Here is a 13,706-nt window from a genome sequence, read left to right as displayed (position 1 = left end):
AAACCGTCAACAAAGTGAAAAGGCAACCTACAGAATTGGAGAAAATATTTGCAAATCATATATCCAAAGAAGAGGTTAATATCCAAAATATAGAAGGAATTCATTCATACAACTCAATTACAAAAAAAAAAATCTGATTAAAAAATGGACAGAGGAACCAAACAGACACTTTTCCAAAGAAGATATACAAATGGCCAACAGGTACATGAAAAGGTGCTCAGCGTCACTAATCATCAGGGAAATGCAAATCAAAACCACAATGAAGTATCACCTCATGCCTGTTAGAATGGCTATTATCCAAAAAGACAAGAGATAAGTGTTGGAGACATGTGGAGAAAAGAGAACCTTTGTGTACTGTTAGTGGGAATTTAAATTGAAACAGTATGGAAGTTCCTCAAAAACTTAAAACTAGAACTACCATATGATCCAGCAATTCCACTTCTGGGTACATATCCAAAGGAAATCAGATCACTATCTTGAAGAGATATCTGCTCCCCCACGTTCATTGCAGAATTATTAATAATAGCCAAGAACTGAAAACAACCTAAGTGTCCGTGGATGAATGAATGGGATAAAGAAAATGTGAGATATATATCTATAGCTATATACTGTATCTATATCTATACACATTCATACACACACACACACACACACACACAGTGAAATATATTCAGTCATAAAAAATGGCAGGAAGGAAATCCTGCCATTTGTGACAACATGGATGAAACTTGAGGGCATTATGCTCAGTGAAGTAAGTCAGAGAAAGACAAATACCGAAATGATCTCACTCATGTGGAATCTAAAAAAGTCGAACTCATAGAAACAAAAACATAGTTTGGTGGTTGCCAGAGTCTGGGGGATGAGAGAAATGGGGAGATATTGGTCAAAGGGCACAAACTTCCAGTTACAGGATGAATACGTTCTGGGATCTCATGTATAGCAAGGTGAGTATAGTTGACAATACTTGAAAGTTGCTAAGAGAGTAGATCTTAAATATTCTCATCACATACACACAGAAAGGTAACTATGTGAAGTGATGGATGTGGTAACTATTGTGGTAATCATTTCATATATATATATGTATATATATCCATTATACATAAATATATCTCATTTTATATGTATATGTAAATGAAGTTTAGATAATATTAACGGCTACTATTTTTTTTTTTTTTTTTTTTTTGCTGTACGTGGGCCTCTCACTGTTGTGGCCTCTCCCGTTGCGGAGCACAGGCTCCGGCTGCGCAGGCTCAGCGGCCATGGCTCACGGGCCCAGCCGCTCCACGGCATGTGGGATCTTCCCAGACCGGGGCACGAACCCGTGTCCCCTGCATCGGCAGGCGGACTCTCAACCACTGCGCCACCAGGGAAGCCCACGGCTACTATTCATCAAGCACTTCTTATGTGCTTTGTATTATACCTAGTGCTTTACATGCCTATATGGGGGGGGGAGGTATGTTTATCCCTATTTTAAAGATGAAAAAACTGAGGCATAGAGAATTAGATATGACCAAGATCACAACACAGATCAAGTTGAAAGTATGTCAGGGTCTAAGAAATAAGCCTTTGGAAATGGGATTTGCTATTCCACAGATTGAGGCAAAGAATACGCCAATGAACGAAGGAAGGAAGAGAGGGAGGGAGGGAAAATGCCACTGCCAGCAGGCCACCAAAAGTTGGTAGATTTAGAAGTTGGAGGGGATCATTCAGGAAAGGAAAGAAGAATTGACCTCACAGTGAAATGATCTCTGAAAGAACGGAGGAGTAGACTTGCTCTTTTGATTCCAGTGTTTCAATTCTGAGGGACAGTTTTCTATCTTATAGTGGGATTCTGTGTCTGGCTGATAGTGTATGTGAGAAAGCCTCTGTATTTGCTTGACCTGTGTCTGGGAGCTTTTGGGTTTTTGGCTAGAGGAGGAAGGGACTTGGTGCTAGACAGTGGAGTAAGGACAGAGAACTAGGGAGGGGATGTCGAAACCAATTCCAGTCCAGCCTCTTTTGCTGGGCTGGAGCCCCAGGGAGAGAGGAATGGGGCCAGAAGCTGATGGGGCTGTCTTTGTGAAAGCTTTTTGAGAAGTGGCATCAAGGCCCAAGTGACAAAATACAGCTCTGGGGTGTAAGGCATCTATCCTTTCCCCTTCTGCACACACCCCAGGACTTGCTGGCTCTTTGCAGATTCCCAGAGCAGACTCCCCGGGACCGACATTAGCGTTCTCACCAGGAAGAACCACTGGCGCTGGGGGTTCCCTCATGTAGGTAATGGACATTTCCCAAGGGGCGAGCAGAGGCTGCATCTGCCAGGGGCTGGGGTGGGGGGTAGGGGAGTGAGGTGAGGTGGCCGGCACACTGGTTTGTTAGCATGAGTGGGGTCCGCACAGGTTACTTCTTTGGGGTGCACTGAGCAGGGGAGGGGCTGCGGAGGGCTCTGCTCTATGCCAGAACAGACTATGGGAGCCATAGTCCCACAGTGGGACAAAGGAGGCCTCGCTAGAACTGGTCAACTGGGAGTTGTGATGTAACTTGGTGATAGTTACATGTGTTCTGTGTTTTGGGCAATGAGTTCACTCAGTAAACCAAAGTGGAAAATGGAAATGTGGCCTCGTGGTGTAATCAATGATACAATAGGATCGAAGGGTAGAAATTTATGAAAAGTCCAAATTACATTTTATGCCCCCAAAATATATTTAGATATATAAATATTTATCACTCCATGTATCCGTAAATAACTCTGAAAACTAAGATACATTAATGTTTTTAAAATGTGTGATTCATGATGGGCTGCAACGTTCCTATGAACTCCGACATTACATTAAGGTGACCCAGGTAGCCTGACAATGTTGCTTGCGTGGGCCCTATGATGTCAGAGAATGAAGGATATGTAATATATAAAGCTGTATTGCCCCTAAGAAAGTTGAAGGAAGCAAACATTTATATTTGGAGTTTAACTCTTACTTCCCTCCTATTCTCCTCCCCTTGCTTACCCACTGGGGCCACAAGGGCCCCCAGCTGTTCCATCCCTGCACACAAGGTTCGCTCCAAGCTTAACATCCTTGCCCGGCTGTCCCCATATGTGAAACTGTCTCCTCCCATTACCGACTCTGTCACCTCCTTCAAGTCTTTGCTCGCGTGGTGCTTCTCCAGGAGTCTACTATTCAGTATTTTAGCTCCTTATTCAAAATTGCAGCTCAAAAGTTCCCCAGTTCCTCATGCTGCTGATCCCCCTTTACCCTGCTCTAATTTTTCTTTTCTTCATGGTATTTATCAATTTCCAGCATGCTATAGAATTGATTTATTTCTTATATCTACTGTTTATTGTTGGTTCCCCCTGACTTTCTTCTACTCCCCTCCCTGACCACGGAGTTCTTTGCTGTATTATTCACTGACGAATCCAAGAGGCACATAGTAGGCACTCAATATTTGCTAAGTAAATAAATTCATAGTGTGGGCACTGGAGAAAAACCCTGTGGCTGTTTGATTTTATCACTTTCAGTGCTTTTCCCTCTTAGTTAACTATTTAATGCCTCTTAAAATGATTAAAATTTTAATAATGAAGAATTCAATTAATAGGTTGCTATGTTTGTAAAATACAAACAAAACAAAACAATAAAGAGCAAAAAAAAAAACTTTTTATTTTTTATTTTTTTTGCGGTACGCAGGCCTCTCACTGTTGTGGCCTCTCCCGTTGCGGAGCACAGGCTCCAGACACGCAGGCTCAGCGGCCATGGCTCACAGGCCCAGCCGCTCCGCGGCATGTGGGATATTCCCGGACCGGGGCACGAACCCGTGTCCCCTGCATCGGCAGGCGGACTCTCAACCACTGCGCCACCAGGGAAGCCCGAAGTCCTGACTTTTACAACTCATCTAGACAAACACGGAGCAGTGAATCCTTGCAGGGACTGGCTTATGTAAACTAGGGAGGAGACCAGGTATAATCTGCTTCCTAAATAATTCCTGTCCTCTCTAAAATAACCAAATAATTCATTGTGTAAAGATGAATTCTTTCATCCAGTCTTCTACCATAGAAGGGAAGTGTGCACATGAAGGACTCACTTGATGGAACTGGGAAGGTGTCTTGCATCCTTTAGGATACATTTGAAAGTGCCTTAGTGGCTGGTACTGTTTTTTCATTGCTGTCCTCTCTAGGCTTATACATAGAAGTCACTGTATGCTGGGGATTGTTTATGAAAATATAAACCCTTCTCTGAAGAGGGTGCCTGGCAACCAATTGACTTGAAAGAATCATCCATAGTAAGTGACTAACCTATGAGTATTAAAAAGGAGTTACCCACAGTAATGGCCTTTGCCTCTTCAGAAAATGCCGTAAATCTTAAGACTTTGAGTCATGAGGCCACTGGGCGGGCGAGGAGTGGCATCGGCATCGCTGTCCTTAGAGGGCTAGCCTCTGGTAATAAGAAAAAGGGATGGCCAAACCAGTTGTTATGGAGACAAGAGATGAGTCACCCTCTTGCCTTTCTTTCCAGTAATCCTCAGTCATTTCAGGGATAGATAAAGCTCATGCCCTTGCTACTTAGTGGGCTCATCATGTGCTCAAACATCTTTTTCGCTTCACTTCCTTAATTGCACATCCCCAAGCACCACTCTTGGTGTCAAATCCATGCCCCTTAGAGCTAACAAAAGGGTTTTGCTATGATTGGGTGTGCCTGGGAATTTATAATTTGTATACATGCAGTAAATGACTCAACAGTACCCTACCCAAAGCCTATAAAACTCTTCCAAGATAACTGTAAAAAGCAATCTAATAACGTCAATAAAAATATCATTGAGTGACTACTATATACAAATCACTATGGTTTTTGAAATAAGGGACAAGCCCAGTATTAGCCCTCAAGCAATATTTTGGCTGATTTCTACTGATAAAGAGATTTTTAGGACCCTGCCATGAAAGCAAGGACCCTGGGAGAGGCCTCTCACCAGGATGGGGAGGAGGAACTTTGAGGAAGCTGGTGGCATGCCAGAAGATCCAGAGGGCATCTGGATGAGGGGAACTTTTGTTAGAGAGAGCCAGGGGAGAGCAGACAAAGAGGGGAGCAAAGAGGGTGAGTAAAGAAAAGAGAGAGGGCTTCCCTGGTGGCACAGTGGTTGAGAATCTGCCTGCCAATGCAGGGGACACGGGTTCGAGCCCTGGTCTGGGAAGATCCCACATGACGCGGAGCAACGAAGTCCGTGCGCCACAACTACTGAGCCTGTGCTCTAGAGCCTGCAAGCTACAACTACTGAGCCCGCGCACCACAACTACTGAAGCCCGTGTGCCTAGAGCCCGTGCTCCACAACAAGAGAAGGCACCGCAATGAGAAGCCCCCACACTGCAACAAAGAGTAGCCCCCGCTTGCTGCAACTAGAGAAAGGCTGCGCACAGCAACGGAGACCCAACGCAGCCGAAAATAAATAAGATTAATTAAAAAATAAATAAAAATAAAAATGGTCTTAAAAAAAAACACCACCAGGCACTGAATGAATACATGTTGAATAAAGTGAATAAATGGTTAAATAGCATCCCCTTTTCTTAGACATGAAGGAAGGAGTCACTAGGACTAATATTCTTGATAGCAAGGGGTGAAGACAATCTTTTTTTTGTTTTTTTTTTCAGAGAGAGCCCCAACTAGGGTGCACTTATTTCCTCCTGGGCCTGGCAGGCTGGGAGCAGAATACAGACAAAGGCACTGGGGCATGTGACCTGTTATGGCCTGGAGTTCAGCTGCCTGGGTGGTAACTGGGTGGGTGTGCCAGGGTGTGTAGGGACTGGGGTGATCCTCCCAGAACTGAGAGAAGGGCCCTTGGGATGTGCAAGCAACACAAATGTTGGGCTTGGCACAGATGCAAGAGAGGGGTTATGGAGTAGATGTGAGATGGGTGTGCTGGGGCAGGGTGTGTTGAAGCATGTTGGGCCCTGGCTGTTGACTGAGAATCCGGGTGCCAAGGGCTGGGAGAACAGAAAGGCCTGTGTGGGTCAGCAGGAGCCATGAAGATGTGACTGCAAACAGGATCAGCCCTGGGGGAGACTGAAGAGTCCAAGGTGACTCCTACAGCGAGGCGATGAGGGGTCGGGTCTGGGACTCCCATTCAGGAATACGTGGTCAGCTGCAGCCACTCCTGGGTGTTCACCTGGGTTTGTCCAGTGCCATCTTTGTCAAGAGGTTTGAAGGCACGGAACAGCGCATCCAGTCTGACCAGGCAGCTGATGAAGTTGTCAGAAGCAGTGTTCCCTCCCTCCTCTGAGTAGCGTCGGATGATCCTGTTGTAGAGACGCTCGTTCAGGCGGAATCCTGCTGCCTCAAAGGCCCCCGGGAGTTCACTGCTGCCAGTGGTCCCTGAACGGTTAATGTCAAACTGTTTGTATATGGCCTGCCACTTTTTGATGTTGTTCCACAAGTACGAGAATTCCTCGAAGCCCAGCTTGCCGGTCGTGTCACTATCCGTAACGGCCACCATGCTGCGACCTGTGTCAATGCCAAAACCATCAGTCTTCAGATCAGGATGTCGGGTCACGACTTTGTTGAGAATGTTCATGAATTCTGTGGCACGGACCTCCATGTCCTCTCCAGCCAGCTGGGCAAAGAGCCTCCGGAACTGCCGGGCCTTCTCACTCTCATTGGCCTCGATGTTGGAGTAATGGGTGCGAGGGGGCGGGGGCTCTGGGTTGTACTGCGCAGACGCCTCACCCATTCTGTTCTTGCTGGACAAGCCTCTTCCTCCAGGCCCCGAGACAATCTTTTTTAACTGGTGATAAAGAAGGTGGTGAAGAGTGCAGGTGTGGGCAGAGAAACTGGTGGTCCAGTTATGATCAAATCCACCAGAATTCATATAAAAGCTATACCAGAATTTTCACTCTTAAAGACAAAGAAAGAAAGGCAACAGTCAATATTTCCTTTACAAATACACACTAAAAGTCATGTGACTAAGTATTTCTAAAGCTCAGTGACTAATGATGGATATGGTACTTCCTTTATACTTTTCTTTCAAGAGATAACACCCAGACAAACATAGAATAACCAGCTTTGTCTTCTAGCATTTCTCTGGTAGGTGGAAACTTTCTAAAATAAATAGAAGTGCACTATTTTTTCAAATATAAGTGCGATCAGGTCTGGGAAAAAAGTGTTTCTTCCACTTGTGTCTTTTTTTCCCTTTGGGATTAAAAAATTTTTTTCAGTGTTTTCCCTTTGACATAGCCTGTGAGGAAACAAAATTGCATAGATTTCTTTTTTTTTTAATACATTTATTTATTTAATTTATTTATTTTTGGCTGTGTTGGGTCTTCGTTGCTGCGCACGGGCTTTCTCTAGTTGTGGCAAGCGGGGGCCGGGGGCTACTCTTTGTTGTGGTGTGTGGGCTTCTCATTGCGGTGGCTTCTCTAGTTGTGGAGCACGGGCTCTAGGCACACAGGCTTCAGTAGTCATGGCATGCAGGCTCAGTAGTTGTGGCTCACGGGCTCTAGAGCACAGTCTCAGTAGTTGTGGCGCACGGGCTTCATTGCTCCATGGCATGTGGGATCTTCCCAGACCAGGGATCGAACCCGTTTCCCCTGCATTGGCAGGCGGATTCTCAACCACTGCACCACAAGGGAAGCCCCAAAACTGCATAGCTTTTTGCCAATAAAATCATAATTCTGGCAGCTACGTCATCATATTTGTACCTCCTTATAATTAAGATGAAGTTTGAAAAAATATTTTTATTCCTTTAATGATACTGTAGAGCCTATGTTATTCCTTCTGCTCTTTCTCATCTGCTGATCTGCTTTTTCGGAAGGGTAGGCACTTTTACATGCCAGTAGTTTCCAGGTTACTGAGATCTTTAGACAGCTTTCTCTAACTGCGTCACTCCCCGTTCCTCACCACCTCTTTATATTTTCAACTGTCAGTGAACTCTGGGACAGGAATGAGGTCTGCCACCCCAGGACACAGAACAGGCCTCAGGGCCTCAGATTTCCCACTTCTTGAAGAGACAGAACCCCTGTTTTTTTTTATGGGGACTCTGTACAGGTTGGTTGCTAACTCCCTAATTCTCTCGAAACAGATTTGAGATTCTTAGAGAAAAGGTCTGAGTGAGGAAAATCCAATGTGGTTTTGAGTTGGAGGTCAGTTGGCCTTGTAGGTGCCCCCAGGGTGGGTCCTCGCAAAGCTGGAGATGAGGCAGATTCAGCCATCCCAAAGAAATGGGTCCCTCTGACCATCGGTCCCTAAAGCCAAAGTCTTACGGAGTAGGTATGTTAATGTTTTGGGTTAGGTCCCTTTGGCTATTTTTAAAAAGAGGATGCTTGGCGGTTCCTCATATTATCACAATGGCATCAAATCCTATGTTTCTGTGTTTGGACATCAGGGTACCTCCTATTCCTGGCTCAGTGGGTTTAGAGGTATGTGTCATGTGCCTAAGCATAAGAGCCTCTCTGGGGAATCCCTTCGTCTCCTGTTGCTACAGGTGAGTGTGTCCAAGCATTTAGAAATAGGGCGTCCTCACAGCTTAAGTGCATGTGAGGAAAACATAGATAGAACTCAAGCCAAGTAGCAAGGTTTAGTGGCTGAGTTGGCAGTAGAGATTCTCATGACCTAGGAGACATGCTTCAGACAAGGACAGAGTCTTGCATCTGGGTGTAGCCCCTCAGGGCAGTTCAAAGCTCCAGACTTGACTTGAAGTCAAAGGGAGTCTCTGTGGTTGAATGGAAGCAGTGGACGGTCTGATGTCAGTCAAAGCCATATGAACTGTGGTTCAGTCCTCTGTGCATCTGGGCCTGGTAAGCAACAAGGCAGGAGGCCTGGGGGTTTAGGGGCAAGAGATCCAGTTCCCATATTCATAAGAGCCTCACATTTGGACTTCTGCACTACCTGCAAATGAGGTTATGAATTCAGACACAAAGCTGTAGTTACAGGAAGGAAAGAAGACAGTATTCATCATATAAGTTTAATTTTAAATACATAAACATTAAAACTTACTATGACTTAAAATCTAATTTAGCCATTGTTCATTTTTTAAATATACTAAGAGCCTCAAAGATGGAATTGACCTGCCTTCACTCTGCCTTCTTGCTCTTACTAACAGGGGCTGTGAGTAAGTAAGTGTTGACTGAATAACTAGGAGGCAGAGAGTCTGAATAATACATGATTATGGAGAGTTTACCAAGAGAAACAGTTCTACACCCTTTTCCTGGCAGTCATATGTCTCCTGTTCGCCCCCGAGAATGTACTGCTCCCAAGGGACCACAGCCAGCTGCTACCACCCCTGCCAGGGCTGCCAGAGCTGCAGTGAGCTCCACACAGAGCCCACCAGCTCTAGCGCAAGGCTCAGCTTCCTCCCAACCCCGGTTGCTCCTTGAATGGCTCCATCCATCTACTGAGCACCTTGGGTGGTGGGCAGACCAAGATATATCTGGAAGAGGGCACGTGAAAAGAGACATAATAATAGTGCAGGTTTCTCCCACTGCACGCGGGGAAACAAATCTCATGATGATTTATAGTTCATGTTTTGCTGCAGAGCTGAGCTCTCACTGCCCGCAAAGCCTTTGGGATGAAAGATGACACTAACGCTCATTTCTCCCTTGGCTGTTCACACATCGTCAGTTGTTAAAGCCACACCTGAAGCCTTTCATCTAGAAATACATTTAGGTTAATGCATTCAGAGTATCAGTATAATCAGCCACAGAGCTTTGGTATTCAGGCTCTTTCAGTTAAACAGTGTAAGGCCCAGGACACCAAGAATCACCAGTCAAGATAGACGAACCAGCAGCAATATCCATGGGGTGATAGGAATGATAATCTCTTTTCAGTTCGATCCAACAAATATTTATCTAGGCTTACTCTGTATAAGCACTGCCAGGTCTCAGGAGGAGAGGGAATTCACTTCTTGTCCTCAGAGACATTGGGAGCAGTTTGGTGTCATTCCGACTTTAGGCTTTGGAGTCAGACCAGTGTGCAAAAGTGCTTGGCAGAGAAACTGTCACATACAGGATCTGAGTAAAGGGTGTGGTTCCTTTTCTTTTTCTGCCAGAAGCTTTGCTCTCACCAGCCCTGTCAAGGACCGGCCTCCTGCCCCTGAGTCCCAGTTCTTGGCTGGGCCCCTGCACTGTGTTGCCAGAGCTGGTGGAAGCCAGGCACCTTCTTGGCCCTCTGCTCAAGTCTGCTCCTTATAACCAGACACCATATTCCTTCTGCTCTCCAGGATGCTTATCTGTGGCCAAAGCTGAACCTCCTTGATGCTGCCTGCCTGAATTTCTGGGATCCATGCCTGACCCGGCCTGTCATGAGACCAACTACATCTAGGCTATGTCCATATTACTACTGAAAAACCTCTGATGCCCCAGCTCCAGGCAAATCAGTTTTCTTAAACGTCACCTTTGGTCATATCACACCTGTGCAGAAACTCTCACTGACTCCCCATGACCTCTAAATTAAGATGAAATCTCAGCCTGAGGGTCTCGGTTTGGCTTAATCTAGCCTAGCCCACCTCTTTAGATTCATCTTTCTTCCCACCTGTTTGTAACATACCAGCCTTAGTGGCTCCACTCTTAGGGGACTAATTGCATTGCTTAAGTATGTTCTGACCCTTCCTTCCTGTGTTCTTTGCCCTTGCTAGACTTTGATGGGATTTCAACATAGGAAGATAGAGGGAGATGGAGGAAGATGGCTAAAGGGGGCAATAGGAGCATAGATGACATAGATCTGGGAGTGTATGGAGACCAGAGAGGAGATATGTTTGGTTACTGGATATCAGGCACTTACAATCCCAGAATTATAACCCTTAAAGAGGAAACTTAATGTACCATCTGGTCTACCCCTGGCCTTCATGCTGGAGAAATATTTTTGTTCTTATTCTATATATTAGACCACAAAAGCTCAGAGAGGTTAAAATGACATAAATGGAGGTAGGGAGAGAAATGTTTAGGCAGACAAATTGAGGGCATCCTATAGAAGCCTTTGATGCCAGGTTAAACAGCTTGTACTAAATTCAGTCAGTGATGGGGACTACTGACATCTTTCACTGGGGTAGTGACATGATTAGAGCTCTGTGGGGGGCAGTGTTTCCAGACTGTGGGATATGATCCATTAGTGGCTCACAAATCCAATTTCGTGGGTCCCACGATAAAAAAAAATATCAGAGTGCAGTATTGCTTTGTGTGTTTTGTATGTGTGTACTGGGTTGTGAGGTAAAAAAAATATATATATACATATATTTTTAAAATTTATTTTTTAATTTTTTTTGGCTGCATTGGGTCTTTGTTGCTGCACATGGGCTTTGCCCTAGTTGTGGCAAGCAGGGGCCACTCTTCATTGTGGTGCGCGAGCTTCTCATTGCGGTGGCTTCTCTTGTTGCGGAGCACGGGTTCTAGGCGGGCGGGCTTCAGTAGTTGTGGCATGAGGGCTCCGTATTTGTGGCTCACGGGCTCTAGAGCACAGGCTCAGTAGTTGTGGTGCAGGGGCTTAGTTGCTCTGTGGCATGTGGGATCCTCCTGGAGCAGGGCTCGAACCCAGGTCCCCTGCATTGGCAGGCAGATTCTTCACCACTGCGCCACCCGGGAAGTCCCTAAAATATATTTCTTATTGTGAGTCATGGCCAAAAAATTTTGAAAGCCCCAGAGTTAGGAAGACTAATCTGATGACAAATCAGAGGCTGAATTAGGGGTGCGGAGGAGGAAACTGGAGCCTGTGAGTCTAGTTAGGATGCTCTTGTCATAGCCCAAGGGGGCAGTAAGAAGGACCTGAATGGGAAGGAGAAGCCATGGGAAGGGCAATGAGGGGAGGACGTGAGGTATTCTGTGAGGTGGGAATGTAGGGTCTCAGGATGTTGCATTGTGGGGGGCTCAGGGAGAGGGACGAACCAGTCAGGGGTGACTGAAAGTCATATGCTGGTACCCACAGCCAATGGGGAGAGTTGGAAGAAGGGGCTGGTTTGAGTCCTAGCACAAAAGACTGATGGAAAGACACACAACCACCGTCAGGTACTGGATCAGTCAGGGTCCCAGCAGTAGAAGGAATCCACTGTCATGGTTCCAGTGCAGAGACTGAAGGAAAGGAGGATTTCCAGAGCTATGCTCAGGCTTAAGGGAACCACCTGGGATGATGAGGTGCCCAGAGATTAACCACGGAAGGAAGCCCAAACCTATAGGGCACCACTCCCAACTTCTCTTCCACTCTCCCATCCCTGAAACAAGCCCCTGACTGCCTTTTTTTTTGTCGCTATCATTACTCCTAGTGCTATTATTTCTAGCCTCATTGTCACAACGGGCAAATGTTTATTGAACCCTTACCCTGTGCCAAAGGCTCTACATTTGATTTAATCACATTTATGTCATGAGTTGTTTCTATCAATATTTCAGCTTCACAGATAAAGAAGTAGAAACTCAGGGACATTAAAAAAAAACTTGGCTAAAAACAAAAACAAAAACAAAAACAAAAAACCTTGGCCAAGACCACACAGTTAATAAGTGGCAGAGCTAGAGTATGAAGCCAGGCAGTCTGATTTCTTGACCACTGTTATTCACTGCAATGCACTCCTAATTATTGAGAAAAAGAAGATAGCAAAGGTAGCAAATGACAGAGCAGTTGAGCAGCTTCCCTGGTGGCACAGTGGTTAAGAATCTGTCTGCCAATGCAGGAGGCACGGGTTCGAGCCCTGGTCTGGGAAGATCCCACATGCCACAGAGCAACTAAGCCTGTGCGCCACAACTACTGAGCCTGCGCTTTAGAGCCTGTGAGCCACAACTACTGTGCCCGTGTGCTACAGCTACTGAAGCCTGCATGCCTAGAGCCTGTGCTCTGCAACAAGAGAAGCCACTGCAGTGAGAAGCCTGCGGCACCGCAACGAAGAGTAGCCCCCGCTTGCCGCAACTAGAGAAAGCCTGTGCGCAGCAAAGAAGACCCAACACAGCCAAAAATATAAATAAATAAATTAATTAAAAAAAAAACAACTTAGACTAAAAAACTTAGACTAAGTCACTGGTCATGTGGGACTTACTCTAAATTTGATACAAGTCGAACTAGGCAACTCGTGGTCCCTCTTTCCTAATTCCTTCTTCAAAGCTCCAGTGGGACTTGTCAGTTCGTTTTTTTGTTTTTTGTTTTTGGCTGCGGAGAATGGGGGCTACTCTTTGTTGCAGTGCGCAGGCTTCTCACTGTGGTGGCTTCTCTTGTTGCAGAGCACGGTCTCTAGGCACGCGGGCTTCAGTAGTTGTGGCGCACGGGCTTAGTTGCTCTGCGGCATGTGGGATCTTCCCGGACCAGGGCTCGAACCCGTGTTCCCTGCGTTGGTAGGCGGATTCTTAACCACTGCCCCACCAGGGAATCCCCTGTCAGTTAGGTTTTATTTAGAATATCATCCTCCCACTCACCCACCACCTACAGGGTCAGCTGCTAGAGTCATGATCTCCAGTTTTAGCTGGGAGCAGAACTGGGTTGCCCTAGTTGCCTGACCATGGATTCTGCAACCTCTTTCAGAACTTCCTCCTCAGTTTTTCCTCTGGTTAGGGCCTCCTGGTTGCCCTTTGGCCCTTCTTCTCTGCAATTGCTTGAATCAAGTCCAAGTTGGGAGCCCCGTGATTCCTCTCAGGGCCGCAGGCTGGTGCACTGATTGTAGAGTTGCTCCCTCTGCCCTCTTGCACTTCTCACCTTCGCAGTCTTGCCTTTTCCCATGATCCAGTTCACATCCCCGTGCAAGGTGCCTGAAGTGTGTGTCACCTAACCAAGTGTTACGGCTCGGTCTAT

General features: G+C 46.1%; 1 protein-coding gene and 1 long non-coding RNA gene across 2 annotated transcripts in view; one reads left to right on the top strand and one right to left on the bottom strand.

Moving 5' to 3' along the window:
• LOC309803251 overlaps nt 1-13,706 on the top strand; it is a 29,873-nt gene that overhangs the window by 5,023 nt on the left and 11,144 nt on the right. The window contains exon 2 of the long non-coding RNA XR_014293920.1: nt 2,176-2,252. This is a non-coding gene — a long non-coding RNA (uncharacterized lncRNA). The remainder of the gene's footprint in view (nt 1-2,175; nt 2,253-13,706) is intronic.
• Nucleotides 5,528-6,674, bottom strand: LOC309803247 (calpain small subunit 1-like). Its single transcript, XM_082619249.1, has one exon. It carries the CDS (start codon nt 6,550-6,552, stop codon nt 6,082-6,084), a length of 471 nt encoding a protein of 156 aa, XP_082475375.1. The 5' UTR covers nt 6,553-6,674; the 3' UTR covers nt 5,528-6,081.

Source organism: Mesoplodon mirus (genome assembly GCF_964341445.2).
Source record: "Mesoplodon mirus genome assembly, chromosome: 4".
In the NCBI taxonomy this organism is placed as follows: Eukaryota; Metazoa; Chordata; class Mammalia; order Artiodactyla; family Ziphiidae; genus Mesoplodon; species Mesoplodon mirus.
This window is presented reverse-complemented; position numbering and strand designations above follow the sequence as displayed.